General features: G+C 44.3%; 1 protein-coding gene across 1 annotated transcript in view; it reads right to left on the bottom strand.

The window, feature by feature from the left end:
* Positions 1-23,582, bottom strand: part of DNAH11 (dynein axonemal heavy chain 11) — a 324,415-nt gene that overhangs the window by 83,159 nt on the left and 217,674 nt on the right. The window contains exons 57-63 of the mRNA XM_044246194.1: positions 22,462-22,608; positions 16,618-16,731; positions 14,912-15,055; positions 14,108-14,290; positions 12,039-12,140; positions 6,072-6,206; positions 796-966 (exon numbers count right to left, since the gene is read on the bottom strand). Of these exons, the coding sequence (XP_044102129.1) occupies positions 796-966; positions 6,072-6,206; positions 12,039-12,140; positions 14,108-14,290; positions 14,912-15,055; positions 16,618-16,731; positions 22,462-22,608 (996 nt within the window). The remainder of the gene's footprint in view (positions 1-795; positions 967-6,071; positions 6,207-12,038; positions 12,141-14,107; positions 14,291-14,911; positions 15,056-16,617; positions 16,732-22,461; positions 22,609-23,582) is intronic.

Genomic DNA, 23,582 nt, shown 5'->3' with positions numbered 1-23,582 from the left:
CATTTCTTTTTTCACCGCACCCAGTGCTCCATGCAAGCCGTGCCCTCCATAATACCCACCACCTGGTACCCCAACCTCCCACCCCCCCGACACTTCAAACCCCTCAGATTGTTTTTCAGAGTCCATAGTCTCTCATGGTTCATCTCCCCTGATGTAAGGATATCTTAAGGGCTTTTGTCAACTGAGCTGACACAGTGTTGCAGAGAGAACATGGGCATGGATTCAGGAGGACTAACCTCCTCTTCTACACGATCTTAGTCACTTATACTTCTGTGACTCAGTTTCTTCTTTTGTACAAGGACAATCATGAACCAGATGATTTCACATCTTCCAAATCTGTGATTTCACTTTGCTTGTGATTTTGGATTTTTAGCTTTAGAAGGTGTTATTTTTATACATGCATACAAAATGCTCACTTTTTATCTGAAGGTAGGTGTGAAAAGAGAGTCTTTAACAAATAACCCATCATGGCAGGAAGAAGAAAGAAAAACTGCTTGTTATTCCATCAGAATAACCCCAATTTGGTTTCCATTATCAGTTTTGTTAAAAGCAGTTTTGCAACTGTATCGCTAGAGTTTATAAAAAGTAATTTACTCTTTTTCATCTCTCTGTTAAACCATCATTTAAACAAGAAACACTGCGACACACAAGGAATGTCTTTGTTCATATGGGAATTTCCCGTCAGTCAGAGGGTCATGATAGAGGTACAAAAGAGCCTGGTATGCATACTGATTTGTCTGCTGAAGTGCCAAGATAATGCTTCCAAATGCTGCCAAGGTAAGGAAGTGAGCTTACCTTGTGCTGGAGAAAGGGAACCCACTTGACGTCTACCAGTTCCTGGCGATACGGTTTTGTAAAGGGTCCAACATAAGACACAAAGGCTGCCGTCAGGAGAACATCTCCACAGAGGGTCTTCTCCTGAGCTTCAAATGATTTAACAGACTGACCCCAGCGAATCTTCTCAGACTGAAAGGTAAAATTACTCAGATGTAATTGCAGAGTGAACACCAACTCAACAAATGTTTACCGTGACCACCTTAGAGCTCTGTTTTAGTCTACGTCCTTCTGCAAAGCCTTGAGAAGGAACAGAAGTGGATTTCATGACTATCATCATCTTCCTCACATCTGAAAGCCATCATTAGGAAGGAAGAGGACTCTCATACTCCCTTTTAGTGCAGTTTCCTGCAATATGGCATTAGATCTTTCCCATCTCCTGTCAGATGCTCTAACTCTTTCTTCAAAGCTGACAGTCACTTCCCTATCCCTCTGAGCATGGAGGACCAAGAGCTTTGGCCAATCCCAAGTGACATTAGAATTTTTGATGGCAGCTTAGCGGCTCTGCCTTCCTCCTGCCTTGCACCAATGGTACTCCACTGCCCTGAGCAAACATCGTTTTAAACATACTGGCTGTCAGCTGATTAGAGATAAACGAAAAATGACCAACACCACTTGTATTCATTAATTCAAATGCAAAGCTTTAAGAGCCACCTATCCTAGATGCTATTAACTAAAGAATAATGCTGGTAGTTTCTAAACTTGGGTTATTTCTCTAATATAATCACTCTCTTCGTGGAAGAGCCTATAGTCTATAAATAAATAAATATATATATATATATATATATATATATATGAATGAATGAAATCAGGAGGGTTTCACCAGTCTTGAAGACAATACATTCAAAGAATGCTGTTGAAGTCCTTTTATCTAGCTGGATGGTCATTTAACCAGATTTCCAAGTTAAATATGAAGATGCCTTAATATTGGATTTAAATAAAACTGCAGTAAATGTCTATGGATTGACTGTAGGAGAGCTCACTAACTCACCGTTTCAGTGCATACTAAAATGAGCATCACATCCTGAGAACATGCAAATTAATAGGTACTGAAAAAAGTAAGCAATCTGATAGTCCAAGCAAAGAAGAACTCTATGGAATTCAGCTCTGCTTGTGAAAGAGGAGAGACAGCTCCCAGAGAGCAAAAATGATCTGTCAGAAGAGACTGGAATGCCAGCTCCCCGGCGAGCTACCATAATACGCACAACACGGAGGTTGTCAAATTAGCAAGTGAGAATGGTTATCAAAGCTATTTTAAGATTGTCTCTTTGCTGTGCTTGATAAAGATCGCCCCAAGTTAGCCATACAAACACTAAGGAACTTCAACTCTTTAGCCTTCATTAGAGAATTCATTACTTTCCCTCCTCAGCTACCGACCATATATCCATTAATTTTGAAGAGAAATTTCTCATTTGCCTTTCCTCTATCTTTGTTGTCTTTGGATAGTAAATGATAAACAATAAAGTGCACCCACCTCATTCTCCAAAACAGCTTTGAAATTTGAGGATTTACTAAACACAGACTTATTGGCTATTGAAATCGTCAATAATTTCACTATACCACCCACACAACATAAATCATTACTGACATTGGCTAACAAGGGTTTAAGAGTTGGAACATGTCCTGTAATAAATTTCTAGACAGTTAAAAATCACTATAATTTTATTCTAATGCATTATAGATTGCCTGTAATGTCATCCTGGCTGGGGTGACCCATTTCTAATTTTGAACAGCTGTTCAGCTCAGGAGTTAGTTAATGATTAAATATAAATTGCCTGATTTATTAGTCTGAATGGTTGGGACTATAGCTTCCAGGTCAATGCTATATAGACAAAATCATCAGTCTTGATGCTGTTCAGAAGTTAACTGTCTCCTGTTCTAGTCAGAAAGAATTTATCCTCAAAGGAAAAGGTCTGACATCTTCAATTAATCCTTAAAAGAAGGTGCGTGTATGTATATAAATATATATGTGATTTGTTTTTTGGCTGATTAACATGATTTCATCTTCTTTCCTCTCCTCGCCTAAATCATCATGCATAAGCCAAGCCTTTGGAAAACACTGCCATGTGTCAGAGACACATGGTAGAGACTGTTCTTTCCTTCAGAGAAGTTTTGGACATCTTAAACCTACTACAAGCAAACAGTCTAATCAAATGGCACTTTTTCGTTTTCTTAGGTACCTCACAAATGGCAAACCCTTCAAACTACTTAAATCACATCGCTTTCAATGGGAACGGGTGTAAACTCCACTAGGAGCAGTGGAATTTCTCAAGTGATCTCAGAAGAGTAAGTCTTCAGGGGCTACAGAATTTTTTTGTTTCTGAACACAGGAGGCTCCCCAGACTCAACCACTCACTCATTCAACAAGTATCTATGGGTGCCTGTGACGTGCCAAGGATTATTCTCTCTATTTGGGATCAAGCGGGGGCAGAAAACAGATGGAGTTTCTGTTCCTGTGGAGCTTATATTCTAGTCAGGGGAAAAAAGACCTCCCCGCAAGAATATGTACTCACATACGTTCATCCGTAAGTGTGTCATGTCATGAGAGATGCTGTGAAGAAAATAAAGCCGACCTAGCATAAAGAAAGCTATGGTGTGTGTGTGTGTCCATGTGCATGCATGGGCAGAGCAAAACCATATAATAAGGAGAACTTTCAGCAGCCACTGGAAGGAAGTGAGGGAGCTACTGATGTCATTATTTGGAAATGTGTAAACCATGTGAAGGAAAAAGGCAAAGGTCACAAGTATAGGAGTGACTAAGAGTGTGAGGACAAGCAAGGAGACCAGTGAAGGAGAAGCTAGAGGGAAGGTGACAGATGTAGGGACAGAGGGGCATCTGGGAGCTGGATCATGCTGACCAGTGAAAGCCTTTGGACTATAACTTGATTTAGGCAATGAATTATTGGTGACTTCTCTGAATTATTGGAGGGAAGACATGGATGAACTTAATTTTTTTTAATTACTCAGCTGTGACAAGGGGCGTGGACTTTGGGGGGCAATCCTCCAGAGCTAAGGAGTGGGTGGCCTGGACCAGTGTGGGGGACAAGGCTGGGATGTGGAATGGACTTCGAAGGTACAGCCCTTATGCTGATGGAATGGGTGTGGTTCGTGAGAAAGAGAACAAAACCTCAAGAGTGAGTCCACAGCTTTGTGCTGTGAATCCTGGAAGAACAGACTTGTAAGTACTGAGATGGAACGCAAAGAGTGGATTTTGCAGGACGGACCCTGAACTGATACACCACGATCCATGAGCGTCAGAGAGGTGTTGAGTTCAAGTTTGTAGGAAAAAAATTTTTTTTAAAGATTTTATTTACTTATTTGACAGAGAGAGAGATCACAAGTAGGCAGAAAGAGAGGGAGAAGCAGGCTCCCCTGTGAACAGAGAGCCCGATGTGGGGCTCGATCCCAGGACCCAGAGACCACGACCTGAGCCAAAGGCAGAGGCCTAACCCACTGAACCACCCAGGTGCCCCAAATTTGTAGGAAATTTTAATTAGATTTTTTTTGAAGTCTACTTTAAAGGTTAGGCTATTGCTCACCCAACTCATCCTAATACAAATCCTCCTTCCTTTGTGGATAAGAGAAACCTGAATTTCAAGAGTGGTGATGGGTCCAGCCCCACAAGATGAACTGCGACTGGCTAAGCCGAGGATGATATCCCATTTCCCATCTTCCCTGCTTCTCTGAAGCAGATGTGGTTAATCTAGTTCTGGCTAAAGAGGCGTAAATGGCTGTCTGCTAGACAAGTCTCCAGGAAAACTTCAGTTTTTCATGGAAAATGAGAAGAAGCCAGCTATTACAGATTATTTTCTCTCCCCCTTGAATCTGGAGGTATAGCAACCCTCGGGATGTAGGGACATCTGTAGGGCTGCAGAAAGTGAGAGAGCAAAGGATTGCATGCTAAGCACAGAGAAGCAGAAGGGTTAAAAGAGATTCATTGTCTGACCACCAACTCCTCGAATCAGCAATGGTAATGGTCTACCCATGCAATTTTTTTTTTAATTTTTGCAGTATGTGAAAAATAAATCCCCACTTGTTCAAGCCACTATAAATCTTAACTTTTCTATTTCAGTTCAATGCATTTCTAATAGTTTAGGTATATACTCTTAGGTAGTACTCAAATAAAAACAGCAGCTTTACTGAGACTTAATTCACATATTGTGATATTCACCCTGTAAAGTATATCACTGAGTGGTTTTTCACATATTCACAGACTTGTATGATAATTCTCACTAATTTAAGCATGTTTCTCTCACACAATGGACGACCTCTATACCTGCTGGCAGTTACTCCAGCCCTCAACAACAGCTCATCTGCTGTCTCAGTAGCTTTGTCCCTTCTGGACATTTCCTATACATGGAATCATGCAACCTGTGGCACTTTGTCTCTTCTTTCACCCATTTCCACTTATTTTATATTTTCAAGGTTCGTCCATGTTGTAATACGTACCAAGACCTCAATCCTTTCTATGGTCAAATAATAATCTATTATATGAAGATACTATACATTGGAGAGTCAATAAAATCTGGACTTCCTGAGGATAAAGGCTGTATGTTCTTCTACCTCTTGTGTTCAAACAGGAGAAATTTAATAAGAATTGTTTCAAAAATCCTTTATTGAATAGTGGCCCCTGTGTGGCTCAGTTGAGCATCCGACTCTTGATTTCAGCTCAGGTCATGATCTCAGGGTTGTGAGATCAAGCCCCGCGTCGGGCCCATGCAGAGCCTGCTGGTCTTTCTCCTTCTCCCTCTGCCCCCCCCACCTATACCCTCTATCTAAAATAATAAAAATCTTTTAAAAAATCTTTATTTAATAGGATAACTATTAACATTAATATGTCAGTCACTTGTCAAAGCATGTCACAGGAGGAAAAAGCTGACCAACAAAGCAGACTTGGTTTTAAAAAACGTTTTGATGGTACCACTCGGTTGCAAATGTCTATTAAAAGGATCCGACAACAGTTCAGTCCCACAGCTACCCAACACCTGTCCTCAGTTTCTAACATATCTCAGAAAACCACTGAGTTCCTGGCTCCCTACTAAAAATGCAAAGAACCCATCACTTCTCCCTTTAGGTCAGCAGTAACTATGGTACAAAGGCTGATTATTTCCTTTCACTATTGATTCCGGGTCTATTTACTTATTATTGATAGCAAGTAAAGATAAAATCCCCCCCCCCCCCAAAAAAGGGTGATCTCAATATTTTAATTGGAAATTTGGAAGAAAAGGTCAACTTGCCTCAAGTTCCTTCACAAGTCTATTGGCTAGTTCAATAGTTTTGTGAGTTTGGTTCACCTCTTCTTGACATTGGACTTTCTTGGCAATTGCTTTTTCAAATGAAGCTGTAAGCCTGCTCAGATGTCGATCCAAATCCTAGGTAAGAGTGAAAATTAGCTTGTGAGCCACTATTAGGTAAAATGGAAATAATATTATCATTGTGAAGCATCTACTACCTTCAGGTCCATGAAACCAGCCTCCCTTCTCCTTGACCTTTGCCCCTGTAAGCATACATATTTTGCCTGCCTTCTGCACTAAGCAGAGTGCACACAGCCACTGGCGGGGGTTGGTGGGGGGAGTGCGGGGTGGTGGACGAGCCCTCTGGACTCACACACACCCTGAGTGCATGTCTCCTCTCCCTTGTACCAAAGCCTCATCCTCTGGTAACACCTTTATTCATAATAATGGTCATTTTTTGGTTCTCCACCTCCTGACTCTTTTCTTATTTTTCAAATATCCATAACTCAGGCAATGAAGAGGGGTATTAATGACTGAGCCCTTCCAGACCTCAGCAACCTGACCCAGCCTGGGCCATGAATCAGATTGTATCTGGAAATAGGCCACTGAAACTCAGAGGTATGTCACTGCCTTTAGCATCAAAAGACCAGGAGAGAGGTGCACATTTTGGAGGGTTTCATTTGGAGAGGGACCTTGTTCCACTAGGGACACAAAAAAGCAGGGGACAACCAAGCTGTAGAAAGAGAAAGAAAGGGCAGCAATAGAAGTCACAAGGCTCTGGAGAGACACTAACAGACATTCACGGCAGCCTCCCGTTTCCAGGATCTCTCTGCTCCCGAGACCAGCTCACACTTCTTTCCCTCAGAGTCTGTGACTCATCCTCAGCTCCTTTGTTGGCTTAAGGTTTTCTAAGTAGGTTTCTGTTACTGATAGCCAAAAAAACCCCCCTTGACTAAAAGTACACTCCTACGGGGACTCCTTACTACTGCCTCTTGCTATCTGCCAAATTCTAACAATCTCAGAGAATTATAACACGGCTTTGGTAAGTGAGTGCCAAAATCTCAGAGACTTTAGTAAGCAAACCTGTCAAACGTACACTATTCCTAATGAAGAGATGGCTTATATGTGTCAATGGTCCTATTATCGTATCAGTATTTAGTTTAGGCCATTAAAGCAGCCCCTCTAAAAGAAAAAGATGTACGGGTCCGACTTAAGATTAAGATGCAAAATAAGGTCAGATATATGAGAACAGGTGAACCAGTTAGAAATCAGACTAAAACAGGGGCGCCTGGGTGGCTCAGTGGGTTAGGCCTCTGCCTTTGGTCTCAGCGTCCTGGGATCGAGCCCTGCATCGGGCTTTCTACTCAGCCGGGAGCCTGCTTCACCCCCCCCCCTTTCTCTGCCTGCCTCTCTGCCTACTTGTGATCTCTCTGTCAAAAAAAAAAAAAAAAAAAAGAAATCAGACTAAAACAAATAATATTTAAGTGTCCATTTTAGGTTATTCGAAGGGCTTGTGGTTTTATAAAAAACGGGAGCATGTGGGAGCTGCGGCATCCAACACCTGTGCTCACACAGACTCCGCCAGCAGCGAAGGCCCATCAAAGTGGACTGCTTGCACGACCTCTCTGCACCTCGATCTCACCATCTGCAGAACGGAAGTCATGTTCCCCAGCTCAGAGGGCTGAACCAAATATACACACAACTATGACATAAAATGGTTATATCCATGCCCGCCTAAAGTTGGGGAGGGGAGTGGGGTGTCGAGAGACCACAGTCTCTTACAGTCTCTTGGTTTCTAGGTCTCTTGTGAGGAAGCTCTGACTGCTTTTGTTCTCTTTCCTAAGACACCTGCATTGCGAACAGGCGTGGGAGACAGAGACGGTGTTCCTCCCTGGGCACAAGACAGAACTGTCTCGCGGGAAGAAGGATGATGATGGGTTTCATTCCGGGGGAAAGCCGGAGCCAGTTCAGTCACTGGGCTCTTTAGACCGGGACTCCTGTGCCTGCCACGTCTCTCGGCTGTGATACTAACATGGTGGACGGCATCAGCTCCCACGGGGACTGGGGGCCCAGAGAACCAACGCACGACATCCGTGCTGCTGGCTGCCCTGTCCTTCACGGGGTCCTCTGCTCTCTCACCCACATGGGTCAGGTCTCCCGCCCACCTCCATAAAACTGTGGCAGGCTAACTTGTTAGCTTGTAAGTAGGGTCAAATGTCGGCTCCTTCACAGTTCTTGACAGGCCCTGGCCTCTCAGCTTCCAGAAGTAAATGGAGTGAGGAAAAAAAGGGATGCAGCCTATCAGCTATCCTAAATCAGGGCTTGGCACACTTGTGTTATCAGGACCACCTGGGGGTCTTGATAAACCCAGATCCAGGGGTCCCACACCACAGTGTCTCATTCAGTGGGTCTGGGGTGGGGTCTGAGAATCCATCCTTCTAAGGAGTTCACAGGGGACCCCGCTGCTGCTGCTGCTGGTCTAGGGAACATACCCAGAGAATTAGGGCCCCGAGGAGAACAACTTCAGATGTTCTTTATGGCTCCCCTTAGCTCCTGGATGTTTGAGAGATGCGACACTTTTCTTCCACTCCAACTCAGCCCGTTCTTTTCGGCTCAACCTTCCCTAAAAGGTCACCTTTTAGTCTTAAACTAGAGATCGGAGTAAAAGGAACAAAAACATGCAGAGCGACTCTGGTTTGAAAGAGTTGCCACACAGATGTCAGTATCAGATATGTCCCTCCTGTGCAAGGGAGGAAGGCAACAGGAGATGGCAAATCAGGAGGAGAGGCCAGGAGGGAGGCAAAAATCAGAGGCTGCGGGAAACAAAGGCAATGCTAAGAGAAACTGTAATTTCACTTGGGCTCCTGCATCCGTCTAACCTGTGCTAACAGATAGCAACTACGCTGAGGTTCTCTGTCCTTGGTGGGAACGGCATTAGTAACTTCTCTTTGGAAATCCATTTGTGGTACAGGGATAGAGGGGACCCATTCTTCATCAAGACATTTCAATTACTACTCTGTCTTCTTTTCTCGGCGTCCGCAAGCTTAGCTGTGAGGCTTACGGAGACGTGAACCTCTGCTCTTCTGTGGGTTTCTGAAAACAACTGACGTGAACAATTCATTCAGCGAGTTGCAGGCTGTGCCCAAAGGATTACTAATTCTACAACCCAGGAGAGTCTTACCTGTAGGACCACATGTGGCTGGCACCCTCAGCCTTTCTCTATGAACATTAAATTGCTTACAATCGGCAGGAAGCCATTCACAGCAGATGGCAGCTTTTTTTTTAAAGGCTTTGGTCAAGTTGACAAAGTTTTGACCAATGAGGGTGGTTTTTCTAAAATGAGTACGCTTGCTCTAAGTTTATCAACAGTTTGCCTGTTTTTATCTCAGTAGTCCCCGGGTATTTACTGAATAGCACAGACGGCACAGTAACAGGAAATACGTGTGGATGGCATGGAGAAGAGAGGGTGGCCGAGTCACGTGGGCAGGGAGTGACGGCCGGAGTGACAGCCGGTCTGGACGTGTAGGCGGGGCAGCACGCTGGGCAGGGACGAGATGTGGATGACTGGCAGAGGTGCTGAAATGTTCCACACCTTAGGAACACTTTGGGGGTTATTAGCCATCTTATCAAAGTAGCGGCCAGAAAGAAGACATCTTTTAATGACTGAATAATAAAATCGAGGGCCCAATTTAATCCCTTTCTGTTATTTTCAAAAAGTCAATACCTCCGGCTGTGCTCTGGAAAGATGATCTCCCTTGTCTTTGGAGAACCTGCCCTTATATCTGGGAGGTGCTCTCTGTTAGCAAGTGCACCCCCCCCCCCACTGCACAAAGACTTTTCTTTCCCCCCCAAAGTAACAAGTAGTGGCCTCAGACACAAGCAGGTCTAATTCTGGCCTCATTCTGTAAGAAGCTGGGCTTACGCGCTGCCTGGCTACTGTGAGCCCCAGACTCTAGGACTACCATGGCCGCTGAGTTTACCCGCTAGGGACCCATGGCAGGATTCACTCTGCGACGGGAACATCCTCCCCAAAGTCTAGCCTCGGCTCCCACTCCTTATGCTTTACCTTCCCACTGGACCAACGCCCTACATCTGTGACCTTCACAGCCACGTTCTCAACTCTACATTCCTGAGCCAGGCCTGCCTCAAACTCCAGCTCTGACAGCTCAACACCTAACACACGGGTTTTCTACAGGACGAGCGGAAACGAACACGTATGCGGCACGGACTGTGTACTGCACACTGAGCAGTATCTCAGTGCGGCACGAGTCATAGGCGGAGTGGGTGGGTGACAGGAACCATGCCCAGCTAAGTTAAGCTGCAGGGAATTTATGGGAAGGAAATGGAAACTGAGGAGGCTATTAGGGAGGGAAAAGGGCACAGAACTACATAATAGGCACCTAGGAGCTTCTGAGGGTCTTAGGAATAGGAATTATTCCCAAGTCTCACCTGGACCCTGTCTCTAGAATGCATGACCTCTGTCAGCTGTCTTGATTCTTGTGCTCATGGTTCAAATTCTAGAGACTGAGGTGAAAAATGGCAAAGCTTGGATCGTAGATCCAGCCTTTAGCTGGAGAACGGAAGGACACCTCTGGGAAAAGCCCCACCTGAGTGTATCCAATGAGGAGGGATCATTTCCCCAAGATACTTCAGCCTGTTATCACCCCCAGAAGGGAGACTGGATCCTAGGTCGCCACAGATCACAAACGCCCACCTTGAAAGGCAGCTGTTACAATCACCGTGTCACAGAAACAGAAGTGAAGCTCCGGGCAATTCCCAGGTTGCCAGAGTTGGACAGTCTCATCATTTCCGTGCAGGGCTCCGTGGGCTCAGTAGCCCTCTTCAGGTCCCTGCCCCCTCTCCACCTGCCATCAGCCAGCCAGCCAGCCAGCCACCTCGCTCTCTCCCTCGCCATTGCTCCTGCCTTAGCGGAGACCCTACAGGGACCCACTGTGGGCCTCAGACTTGTCTTCCTGCATCTGGACACTTCCCACCCTCCTGCCCTACTCAGTTGCTTAAAAGGTAGTTTGATCACATCACCAGCCTATTACAATCTTTCAAAATGTCCGATTTCACCTGTCTGGTAACATTTAAATTCTGTAGCAGAGAAGTCTCAGAAGGCCTTTGCTCCCCTGTGCACGTTCAATCCTGGTCACTCCGTGCCATTCCCGACCTTCCCCCCAATGCTCGTCTTCCTTCAGGTTCTGGCCTATTGAGTTTCCTCAAGTACATCAACTCCATTTCCTTCTTTTTCTTTATTCTTTCCTAGGAATACCTTTCTCAGCCTAGTTATCCCCGGGACTCCTAGGAAACTTTTGGAGCCGGTGCCAAGTACAGCTTCCTTATGAAATTTTCTCTAATTTCTCCAGAAACAATCTTCTTTTGGTGCCTCCTCACAGAGACACACAGTCACAAATGTACTTACAACACCGGGCTGGAACGACCAGGTGCCTAGTTGTAGAAGAGTAACAATGACTATCTTTGTAGCTGATGTTCTCTAAGCACTTACCGTGTGCCCAGTTCCATGCTAAATTCTGAATATGAATTGCTCTCATTTAATCCTTAGAGTCCTACCTAAAAAGTATATGCCGTTATAATGCTGATTACACAGATGAGCCTACAGAGGCTCGGAGAGGGGAGTTAAGTCTCGAGGGGTGAAATCGTACATCCTGGAGCCGGGATATCCGCCCAGGCAGTCTGGCTCCAGGGTCCTTGCCTTGAATCACCTTGTGCTACACTGCTCCTTCTGCCCCCAGGCCAGAAAGGATTTTTAATAGGCAGAAACCATCCACATTTCTACTTTTTCAGGTCAGGGTCTAGCACATAGCAGACAAGGAGTATCTGCTGAACGAGTAGGTAAATGAGTGTATGGAGGAAAGCTCAGGCTCCTTTATGCTTACGTGGATTCAGACGTGACCCCGTCTGGGGGTGGGGTACCATCTCTTCTTCAGTGATGCGTTTTGCACTCACCTCAAGCTTTTTCCTGATAGCCTCGAGTTTTTCAGTAGCTGCAGCCAATTCGAAGTTGGCTTGGGCTAACGCTTGCCGTTTGGGCTCCACGTCACAGTAGACCTGAAAATCCATATGGGGTTTAACTCATGGGGTAGGGAGAGGCAAAGAGGACACATAATCATTCAACCCTACATCTCAGCGAAGCTTTGTCATTAAAACTCCCATCTCACCTGGCTACTTGGGTTTTACTTCTTAGCCATGGCCCTGCTCAATGGCAGAGCCAAAAGTGACACGGCCTTCCTAGTTCTGTCTGGTTGTTCCTGACTGAGTCATTGTTTCCAGACAGGAGAGTCACACATCCTTGCCTAAAGTGCTATAGACAATAAACAACATTCAGATGGTACCGTAAGTATGTCCTAAAATTTGAAGACAATCTTCCTATCATTAGGAATTGCAGGAGGCAGGAGCTATAGTTCAAGCAGGGACCAAGTTTTGATTTTAAGGCAGAAAACACGTGTGGAGAAATTCTCTGAACCCAGGAAGGACCGTGGGAGACAGCCTCCCAGTGTTAAGCGTGCTTCCACTCTCCAAGTCCCTGCCAACGTCAGGGTACGTTACTTGAACAGGTGGTTTGAGAATGTGGGGTACCCAGTTTCTTCCCTGTTAGCAAGAGAGAAAGGAAGTGACGTTTTCTTTACTCTTTTAAAGTAAAACCACACAGAGCACAGCCACAGTCAAGCTCCGTGCTCATTTTTCCACCTATGGTACAAAGAGAGCACAGGGGTCAGACGTTTTCTCAGGGAGAGAGGCGATATGTCAACTACCATCTGTCCAAAAGCTTGCTCGATAGACGCTTCCCCTGAAGAGACAGACCAATGGGGTCCTATTCCTGTGAGTCCCCTTCATAGGGCCCCGACATAAAGGCTATATAACCTGGTTTTACAAAAATCATTTTGGGACTGCCGTTGATTACACTTGGTATTTCCTCTGTAATTGTTTTTGAATATAACATATAACCTTCCAAGAAAAAAAAAAAAATGGGATGGTTCTTCCGAGTCAAGGACCATGCACTGTTCCCTTTTTACATCCAGCCTTCTGCAAAGTGCTGGCAAGACAAGCGGCAGGTGCTAAGTACCTGATAATTGAAATGATCATTGCTCTCTATGCTGTCTGAAAATACAAACTTTTGGATTAGACCGTAATATGGTCACAAGTGTATTTGTCATTAAAATACTAAAGCAAAAAAAAGTGGGGGGACCGATTTCCTCATCTCATTAAGTCTACAATAGATGGTGTCAATTTCTGCATTGAGCATAGGCACCAAGTTGAAACATGAATTAAAACCTGCAGTTGTGTGGAGTCAATGTAAAATTAGTATCTATTTTATTTAAAAAAATTTTAGGAGTGCCTGGTTGGCTCAGCGGGTTAAAGCCTCTGCCTTCGGCTCAGATCATGATCCCAGGGTCCTGGGATTGAGACCCACATCCAGCTCTCTGCTCAGCAGGGAACCTGCTTCCTCCTCTCTCTCTGCCTGCCTCTCTGCCTACTTGTGATCTCTATCTGTCAAATAAATAAATAAAATCTTTAAAGAAATTTTTTTAAAAAAATTTATTCGAGAGAGAGCAAGAGAGCACACAGAGGTAGAGTGAGAGAAAGAAACAGACTCCCTGCTGAGTGCAGAGCCTGATGTGGGGCTTAATCCCAGGACCCAGAGATCATGACCTGAGCTGAAGGCAGATGCTTAACTGATGAGCCACTCAGGCACCCCACAAAATTAATATTTTAACATTAAGAAATATAATTAATCTACCAGCAAGTTTTTAATCTAATCAAATCAAATTAACTGCTATTTGATCTACAATAGCTGATTACTCTATCCTAAAAGAAAGATAGTTTCAAACATTTCAAATATCTTCCTGTGTAGACCTCTTGTTTAGTCTGACATTTTCAGATCTCACTCTGAGAACTTCATCTTATCCAGGTAATTAAACTTCACACGATTTTCCTTTTTTTTTGCCACCATAAAAATTAGTATCCTGATGGTCTTTGTGAGTAACGGCTGTACCCCAGTGGAGTAAGACTGATACCTCGTAGAACTTCACGATGTTGATGACCCAAGCACACAGACCAGCTGCTGCAAAGGATTTGGTCCGAATCAGGCTTGGATTGAACTCTGGGTCTTTCAAATACTGCTCTTTTACTACTTTTAGACAGTTCTCTGGAATGTGCTCTTTGTCATAGTTAATTAATGCTTGCAAAAAATCATCAACCTGTAAAGCAAAAAGACTGATTGCAATGAACCCATTTTGGCTGCAGAGAAAATTCCAAGATCAAAAGTTAAAACCAGCTTTTAGGACTCACATCACACAAAGGCAAAATTGGCAAGCTGCATTTATCCTACTGTTTGACTTGTTCAGTCTTTATGGTATGAAGTGAGAATTAGCAATGGACACTTTCAAAATCTCTTCTATCCCAGGGTAAAATATTCAGTCCCCGCACAGGAGGCATTCACATTTTGAAGAAAAGACAGAAAAGAAAAGGAAAAACACCTACCAAAAGCCCCTCCGCCTCACCTTCTTGTGCATTAGTACCATTTTTCCAGCATAAGAAATCCATGTAATTTTCTCCCTCCCACACTTAACCGCTTTCATAATTTTGCAAATAATTAGCAACCTTCCGAGTGCTGCTAGTGTTGACTTAGGTATGCTGTGAGCCCAAGCTAACCTCCAACCTGGCAAAGAAAAACTGTAAGTCTAGAGCAGACGTGGTCGATTACACTGACAAATGCAATGATGATCTCCTTTGGTTTGAACATCGTTTGCTGTCAAGTAGAACCATGGGACTGAGAAGAGAAACTGCAGGGATGTTCCTCTTGCCAGGCTATCCGATACCTTTCCCATGAAGACTTTAGCTGCTTTCCAACTCCGGTCTTTAGGCACTCTGCCCCAGGGAGCCAGGAGGACCATCACGGCCGCGGTAACGTTGGTAACAGCATTCGGTGGGTTGGGAAAGGCTTTCAGCTCAGTGAGATTGACCTGAAGAAAAGCAGAGCCACAGTGAAGAGTGGGGCAGGGCTGGGGAAGAGCCGTGAAGTTAGCAAGCTGGTCGTCAGGGCCTCCTCCTTCTCCTTGTCCCACCAGTCTTGGCTTGGCAGTCTTTGCGGCCCAGTGACGCCATCTTGGGACCCCAGGAGGTTAGGTTCTCACCAGACACTTTTCTGATACTCTGGAAATTGCACTGGTCTTTTTTTGCTTCCAAAAAATTCTCCATCTGATAACACCACTCCATCTGAAGAGCCTGGTTCGCCGAGACCAGGGAATTTTTATACACAAAGTCTTTAACGTGTTTATGGGTTCTATCCTACCTATGTAATATATCTGCATTTTAACCAGGCCCCCCCCAGAAACATCATCCCTTGGTTGAGTCTCTTGGTTTTGTTTTCCTGCACAAAAAACCTCTTTGATTACACTGTGTTGACTCTCAACTGAGAATGTGCCCATATAGGCTGAACCTACTCTCTGCATGACTCCCTAAACTCCTCTGGTTAAAATCTTGATTTACCCCCCATTGGTATTAATGTTGATATGAACTACTGGTGTTAAGGCAAATACTTTGAGGTGGGAATTACTATCTATGAGCAGTAGATGTAAGTTCATGAGACAGGATTTACAAACTAGATACTTCCTATAACATGTCATGAGCTACCTAATATACTCTTGCTTATAAAACCTACCAAATGTTCAACCCGGTGCTTCTCCCTTTGTCCCTCCCCCTCTGTGCATGCTCTGTTTCTCGCTTTCTCTTTCTCAAATAAAATCTTTAAAAAAAAAAAAAAAGGAAAGAAAAAGAAAAAGGACTTGAATGATTTCTGTGAAGGGCAGCTGCAGTCTGGATCCTTTACTCTTTGAGATTGAATCTTAAGAACCTCAGGCCTGGTAATTCCCCAGGACTCTCCCCAGAGGCCTAGTGGAACCCGAGTACAAAACGAGCTGCGGATTCCTGAAATAACAGTGCCCACAATTCCATTTTTCCTTACAATACCCTTCGGACTACTACACATTATTTTCTCTTAGGGGAATTCGAATGCTCAATGAGGTTTTGCTAACAAGCTGAAGCCAGGAAAAATGATGTGGGCCAAACCTAGGTATGTCCACCTCTAGCGCATTGTTCTTTTCATGAGGATCTCTCATTAATGCCCCCTTCTTACATCCACAGGAAATAAAGAGTACGCACTCAGTTCTTAACACACAATGTGAACAACCGGATTTGGTACGAATCCAGCGGCTAACAATAGAGTGGCCTCTCATGAAAGCAGAAATCCCACGGTATTGGAAGTATTCAGGAGACTGCTTGTTGGGGTGCAGAAGGATAGAGCCCCGGATGGCAAAGGAAGCCACACTATTAAGGACGACCTCAAATGCTTGTTCCCACTTTAATATTTTAGAGGACTCACGTTCCTTTCAAAAAACAGAAAACAAAAACAAAAAACAAAAAAATCCTTGGTTGCACGGAATCCACTCTGAGTTCAGTTATCTAGACTCTGAGAACCTTAAAATACCATGTGGCGGAATCCCATGAGCCAGGTAACGGCTTTTACCCTGTTGAGCGTGTCGAGTGCAGCTGTTGCCGCCACAAGCGCAGGCTCAGCCTTGAGCACGTCAGCCTCACACTCTCTCTGTTTCTGGGACACTTCCGTCCGAATGGCTGTCACCTAAACAGAGAGGAAAAAGCACACAAACCCAAAAACACACATTGTCACCTTGGATCTCGCTACTGAACACCACAGGCTGACGCAGAGGCACTGACTCAGTAATCCTTTGGTCTCTACTTTCAACAGGTGAGGAGTTTGTCCTAAGGACCAATTTCTCTCCAGCACCGTGTACACACGAAGCTTTGTATATGCGCCGAATACAGCCACACGCCCCAACTCAAATGGACTCAAACATTGAAGTGCCCCAAGAAGGGCTCCACTTTTAAGGTGCTAATAATAATTTCGAGATGGAGCGATTCCTGTGCTCTTCCATTTTCTTTTTGGGAGTGTCCTGGGCAAGGGGAAATCCAAGTTGGATCAGTAACATAGGCAGAAAATATTATTGCTAGAAATCTCTATCTGATTTTTGTTTACATTTGCCCGAAAGCCACATTGGTTTTTCTTTAGGCAAAGAGGGGAGGATTTTTTGGTTCAACTGACTAGAAGGTACTGTTCTTTCTCTGTGTGTGTGTGTGTGTGTGTGTGTTTAAAGATTATTTATTTATTTGACAGACAGAGATCACAAGTAGGCAGAGAGGTAGGCAGAGAGAGAGGAGGAAGCAGGCTCCATGCCGGGCAGAGAGCCCAACCTGGGGCTTGATCCCAGGACCCTGGGATCATGACCTGAGCCAAAGGCAGAGGCTTTAACCCACTGAGCCACCCCCAGGTGTCCTTTTCTGTGTGTTCTTAACCACAGATCTAATCTTTGTAAAGACTAAGTATTGGTGTCTCTGAGGACCTGGGAAGAAATGAAAGGTAGGAGAGCCCAGTTCTGTCTTTGGCAAGGCAACAACCAGACTGATGTGCACCCCACTGGTGAGGAACCAGCGGCTCCCTTCACACTCCAGAGAGGGGGCGGCATCAGCCTCCCGAGGTGAGCACTGATGGTTTGCCCGGAGGGAAGCCATGCTTGTAAACCTCAACCGGGACCAAATGAGAAGCTTTGGAGTTTTTACCCTCCTCTTCCTCATAAGACATGTATACAAATCAAATGGCCAGGAAGAGTCAGTTTTGATCCTTGGCAGAAACTGGAGTTTCAAAGCTGCGGCACCAGGCACCAGGCACCAGGGTCCAGTCTCCAGGGGGCCCGGCTTTCATGGGTGGTGACCAGGGCAGGTAACATGTGAACAAAAGGGCATTTCCTCAGCTGTGTTTGGAATGAACAGGTTTAACTCTACCATAAATTTAACAGTGCTTACAACAAATTACGTTGTCTAGTACAGCTTTATTGTGGTAATTACCATTCTTCTGATTAACCATTATTTTGCTGTATACTGTGTACTGTAGCTTTTATGAACATAATTGGTTCAGGGTAGAGATGTGATCTCCTGCCAATCTGTGCACAGCTACCGTTAAGTAAATAAGAAAACCCTGCATGCTTAATGAGAATCACGCCAAACCCCTCAGAACTGCCAAGAATGGACCACAAAAACTGTAAGACCAGGACACTGTTGGTATGCTAGAGGCCACCACCACAGACAAAAGGGAGCGGAGAGGAGAGGAGAGTGAGTTCATACCTCAGGGTTACTTACCTTCCATAAGGATGCATTCAAACTATAAATGCTATTGGCTACTATTTATAATAGCCTCATTTTAAGTTGGTCTCAAGATCACAGAGTATTAGTACTAGGACAGAATTTCTTTTGAGGGCTGTTTCGATGAGACTGGGTGTTGCTGTTCTCCATCTGACTCCCTTACTGTACCTGGAGTATTATTCTTTTGGCTAATCTTTTTAACCAGAGTGGTCTTGAACATTAACAAAACTCCACAAATGAAAATGAAAAAAAAAATATTCTCGGTCAGTCAACTTATTTCTTATTTCCAATCCCCTCCGCACACTTTTGTTCACAGATCCTATACCACAGTCACCATGGGGAACTGCACCCAGGGTCAAAGCTAGGACACTTGGAGTTCTACAAAGGACTAACATTTAACTCCTTCTACCTATTCAAATTCTAAGGTACGATCATTTATATATTTCAGGGGCAATGATAGTGGACTGGGGAAAATGCTGTGTATCTTAGTGACCTGGTAAGTCTCTGCAATTTCCTCGGCCCCGTGGCTCCTGGGTAGTGAGTGGTCAGCACCGTTCAACTTGGGGCAGTAGGGAAGAGCAACACAGATCACTTGGAATGTCTTTTCTTTCTTTCTTTCTTTCTTTTTTTTTTTTTAAAGATTTTATTTATTTATTTGAGAGAGAGAGACAGTGAGAGAGAGTATGAGAGGCGAGAAGGTCAGAGGGAGAAGCAGACTCCCCTTAGAGCTGGGAGCCCGATGCGGGACTCGATCCCGGGACTCTGGGACCGTGACCTGAGCTGAAGGCAGTTGCTTAACCAACTGAGCCACCCAGGCGCCCTGGAATGTCTTTTCTTGACCGCTGTCTGTTAAAGCAGAGTATTGGAGATACTCCCATTCTTGGATACACAGTACTTTTTTGCTATTTGTCAAAAGCTCCTTGCAAATGGTTCGTGAAATTTCGCGATGCTCACAGAGAGAGAATTAAGTACCAATAATGACTTAATTATGAGCTGAAGGATGTTCACCTAAAAACGCATATGGTAAAGCCCTCACCCCAGCACCTCAGAATATGACTGTATTTGGAGACAGGCCCTTTAAAGTGGTGATTAAGTTAAAATGAGCCTATGAGAATGGGCCCCAGTCCAGTCTAGTGGGTGTCCTTTTAAGAGGAGGCACTCTGGACAGGTTCGAGGGACGCCGTGATGTGTGCACAGAGCAAAGACTCTGTGAAGCCAGCGAGAAGGTGGCCGTCTGCAAGCCAAGAGAGGGGCCTGTCCTTGAGAGGTTCTCCAAGGGGAGAGGGAGAAACAAACCTGCCTCCTAATCTCGGACTTCCAGCCTCCAGAATTGTGAGAAAATAAATTCCTGCTGTTGAAGCCATGCAGTCTGCGGCATTTTGTTGCAGAAGCCCGAGCAAGCTGACACAGTGCTCTCATCTGCCTTCAGACCCTAGGAAATCCCAGAGGAGCCTTCCAAATCCAGCCATTCCCACCTTTCAAAAAGACAGACCAAACAACAGAAGACCTCTCCAAATCAAGGAGGATGTGCAGCTTTTGAGGAGATTATATTAGCCTTGCGATGTGGCAGGCACTTGAACTCAGGAGGCTTACACTCAACTCAACAAAGAAAGCAGTGTCATAGGGATCCGAGGACCCGTAGAACTTGGAACGGGTAAGTCAAATGAAGCTGCAAGAACTAGTTTTCATAGGCTTCATGGTGCTCATGTTGCTTGGTCCCTGCTGGTCATGTCAGTGGTTTGAATGGCTCTTGACTGTTTCATGAATCCGAAGGAACAATTTCAAGCTGCTGCTCGACAGGGGATGGCAAGAGGCAGTCGCTATCTGCTTCGTCATGTTAAATATGGCAACGTACTTCTTAATAACTTCTCGTGCATTAAGCCTTGAGATCCCGACTTCATAGGGTCCCAGTGCTCCCATATACCCATTTAATAACTGCATCCAATCTGAGACATTGCTGGACATAAGAAAAATGTGAAACCGTACCACATATTCGATATTTATTAGTTCCTTGACTCGATATACTCCTTCCATGACCAATCAATTTTAAAAATTCATTCCATCATGGCCTCCATTTGATTTTTATCTGACCCCTTATCACTAACCCAAATTATCTTGTCACTTTGTCTCCTGCCAGTCTTTTCCGTTATAATGGAAGCTACGAGAGGGTACCTTGTTTGTCATACACGCTCAAGGGCCTAGAAGACTGCCGGGCAAAAAAAGCTGCTTAGTATTTGTTATTGATAATTAAACTGGGCATCATGGGTAAAGTGAAAGTATTTTTATTTCTTGGTATAGATTAGATATAAAAATAGTGTGTGCTGGGGCAATTGGGTGGCTCAGTCAGTTAAGCACCTACCATGAGCTCAGGTCATGATCCCAGGGTCTTGGAATCAAGCCCCACACGAGGCTCCCCACTCAGCAGGGAACCTACTTCTCCCTCTCCCTCTGCCTTCCACTCCCTATGCTTATGCTCTCTCTTTGTCAAACAAATCTTTAAAAAAAACAGTATGTGTCTTTTCATGTTTGAAGAACTTCATAAAACAACCAGTCAGATGAGTATGCCAAAACATTTGCTAAAACATTTTTTTTCCTTCTTTGCAAGGATGATTTTGCCTTAGAAATTCACATGCAAGATGTGAAAATACCTCTGGAGCATTTCAAGATCTCTAAAAGGTATTTGTAGAGATAGGTTGTAATAGAACAATTACTAGATCATCATATATGTAATGCTTGAAAAATATCCCTTGGGTGGAAATGGCTCATGGTAATCACATCATAAAGTGATACATAATCGCTTAACATAATACACTTTTAAGGACATCCTCTGCTTATCTGAAACTCAATGGAAACAGTTATTGCCAGAATTAGGAATTATAGGCCCATCAGCCATGTCAAAGGTAGCTTATCTTCAACTTATAAATAAGGGTTTTAAAAAAAAACAAACAGAAAACAATCATTCAGCATTTTGATTTTCAATGTACATTTCAGGGTGCCTGGGTGGCTCAGTGGGTTAAGCCACTGCCTTTGGCTCAGGTCATGATCTCAGGGTCCTGGGATTGAGTCCCGCATCGGGCTCTCTGCTCAGCAGGGAGCCTGCTTCCTCATCTCTCTCTCTCTCTGCCTGTCTCTCTGCCTACTTATGATCTCTCTCTGTCAAATAAATAAACAAAATCTTTAAAAAAATAAAAAAAATTTAAAAAAATCAATGTACATTTCAACCCTTTAGCTGTGGAAGCAAGACACCAACATGCTTAATACCTATTAGAAAAGAGGGAAGAACAACTCAGTTGTCTACGAATGAATGGCAATGCTATTGGAAAGCTCAAGTCTTTCTGGCATCATAAAAACAGAAGAATAATGATATAAAACCTACTGATTCAATGGCTCTAAGTGTGGTCATAATTTATATTTTTTCATCAACTAAGTGCCGGCTATACTCTCCTGTTTAAAATTAAAGAATATGTCTCAAACAAACGTATTCAATTTTCAAACAAATAAGACACCTAAAAAAGAAATACCTCCCTTTTGTTGCCAAAGTCCTGGTAAAAGAAGAGGACAAAGAAGTTATATTTATTTCAGAATTGCCAGTAACCCCGGCATAAAGAAAGCAGAACCTATATCAGCTTAGAAGTCATTGTTTCCAACAGTAAAATGAAATACAAAACACCAGGACCTCAATTGAATCAAAAAGAACAAATTTGGCTTAGGATTTCATAATAAACTCAAGTTATATTATTAAAATGAAAAAATTTGAAAAACCATCCTGCAAAGTGATGGAATGGGCTTTGTTAACAATTGAGTTGTTCAATTTGCCTAAAAACTGGAAACCTTTAGAAACCTCAGAGGTGACTTCATGACCTTTACTGTATTACAAATAGGCCTGATGTTCAAGATCCACATCCATTATATGCTTGAATGAGCTCAGTATTTATTGTTCTTTCGTATCATTAAAAGAGCTAAAAGGGTGGGAAAATGCATAATGTAAAGAAAGGTCAAGTGGTAATCATGGTGTGAGATGCTGTTACATGTGTAACTATAATAATTCCTCAGATTTTATGCTCCCTGGAGAGGAAGTTGTTCAAAATTGTTCACCTACAAAGGTTTATTTTGTGCTAAATATAGCTCAGCACTCTAATGGTGGCATTAGCCTGACCTTTCGCTCCTCCGCGTCGGCAATGGCCTTTTCCCGGCTCACTTTCTCCGTCTGGAGCCCCATCTTTGTGATCAGAGCTTCGGCATCCTGACTCCTCACTCGCAGCTCGGCTTCCTGGGAGGCCAGGCGGGCTTTCAGATCTGCCACCTGAAGGCAAAGTCGGCATGTGGGCGCAGTTCCCCTCAGTAACAGCAAACAGCAGACATGGCTTACTTTCTGTGAAAGGCGCGCACGGATCCCTACCAGTCTGCCTCCTTTCCCTCTTTCTTTCCCTCCTATGACTTAAGTTCCATGTGCAAAAATGCAGCCCTATTTCCCTCCCATATAGGAACATCAAGAATCATGCTTTCCAGGGGTTTTTCTGAAAAAATGTCATTTCTGTCAGCACCAACTAGGCATTTTTCCTCTCCATCCAGTCTCTGTAGTCAGGAAAGCGCCAACAGCCATCCCCACTGGAGCACATGTCCCCTGAGCACATGTCACTCACAACCCAACCCTGGTTTTCCGGTCCTGGGAAGCCCAGGCTCAAGGCAGCAGAGGCCACAGGGAGACACAAGGCCACAAGCTGGAGGAGCTCCCAGCTGCTCTCTCCCCCAGAATGACACTAAAGGCTCAGATAAGGTGAAGGCATCAGTACGCCCTGGCGGTTAGTTTACTTTGCATTTATTTAATGTTACTTTGATGGAAATGCCCACAGACAGGTCTCATCTCTTCCCACAAAATAAGACATGGTCCTCTTAGCTTCTCCCACCTCATACAACATTCAACTTAGTACCTACTACTGGAAGGCGAACCACGGGCAGCCTGTGGGGACCAGGAGGGGTGTGCAAAGCCCAGTGAACATCCTTGATGGGCATTCCTCCTCTTGGCTCGCCAACTCAACAGCCTCCCTCAGCTCCTGAGGAAGTCAGCTCTTTCTGAGGCACCAACAAACTAATCTGCTCTAAAGAATGATTTTGCCCTTTCAGTTGGGAGTTCACGAGGTTCAGAAGGTACCACAAGTTTCCTAACTGGGTGGATCGGGTAGAGAAAAGCAGAAGTGCTGGAAAACAATCGTGATGTGGCTCTCAGAGACACACGAGAGCAGCTTTATATACCATGATAACCACCTCTTCATTCTA

This window comes from Neovison vison, chromosome 4 (assembly GCF_020171115.1).
Source record: "Neovison vison isolate M4711 chromosome 4, ASM_NN_V1, whole genome shotgun sequence".
Classification (NCBI taxonomy): Eukaryota; Metazoa; Chordata; class Mammalia; order Carnivora; family Mustelidae; genus Neogale; species Neogale vison.
The sequence above is the reverse complement of the archived record's forward strand: the minus strand, read 5'-3'. Positions and strand labels throughout refer to the sequence as shown.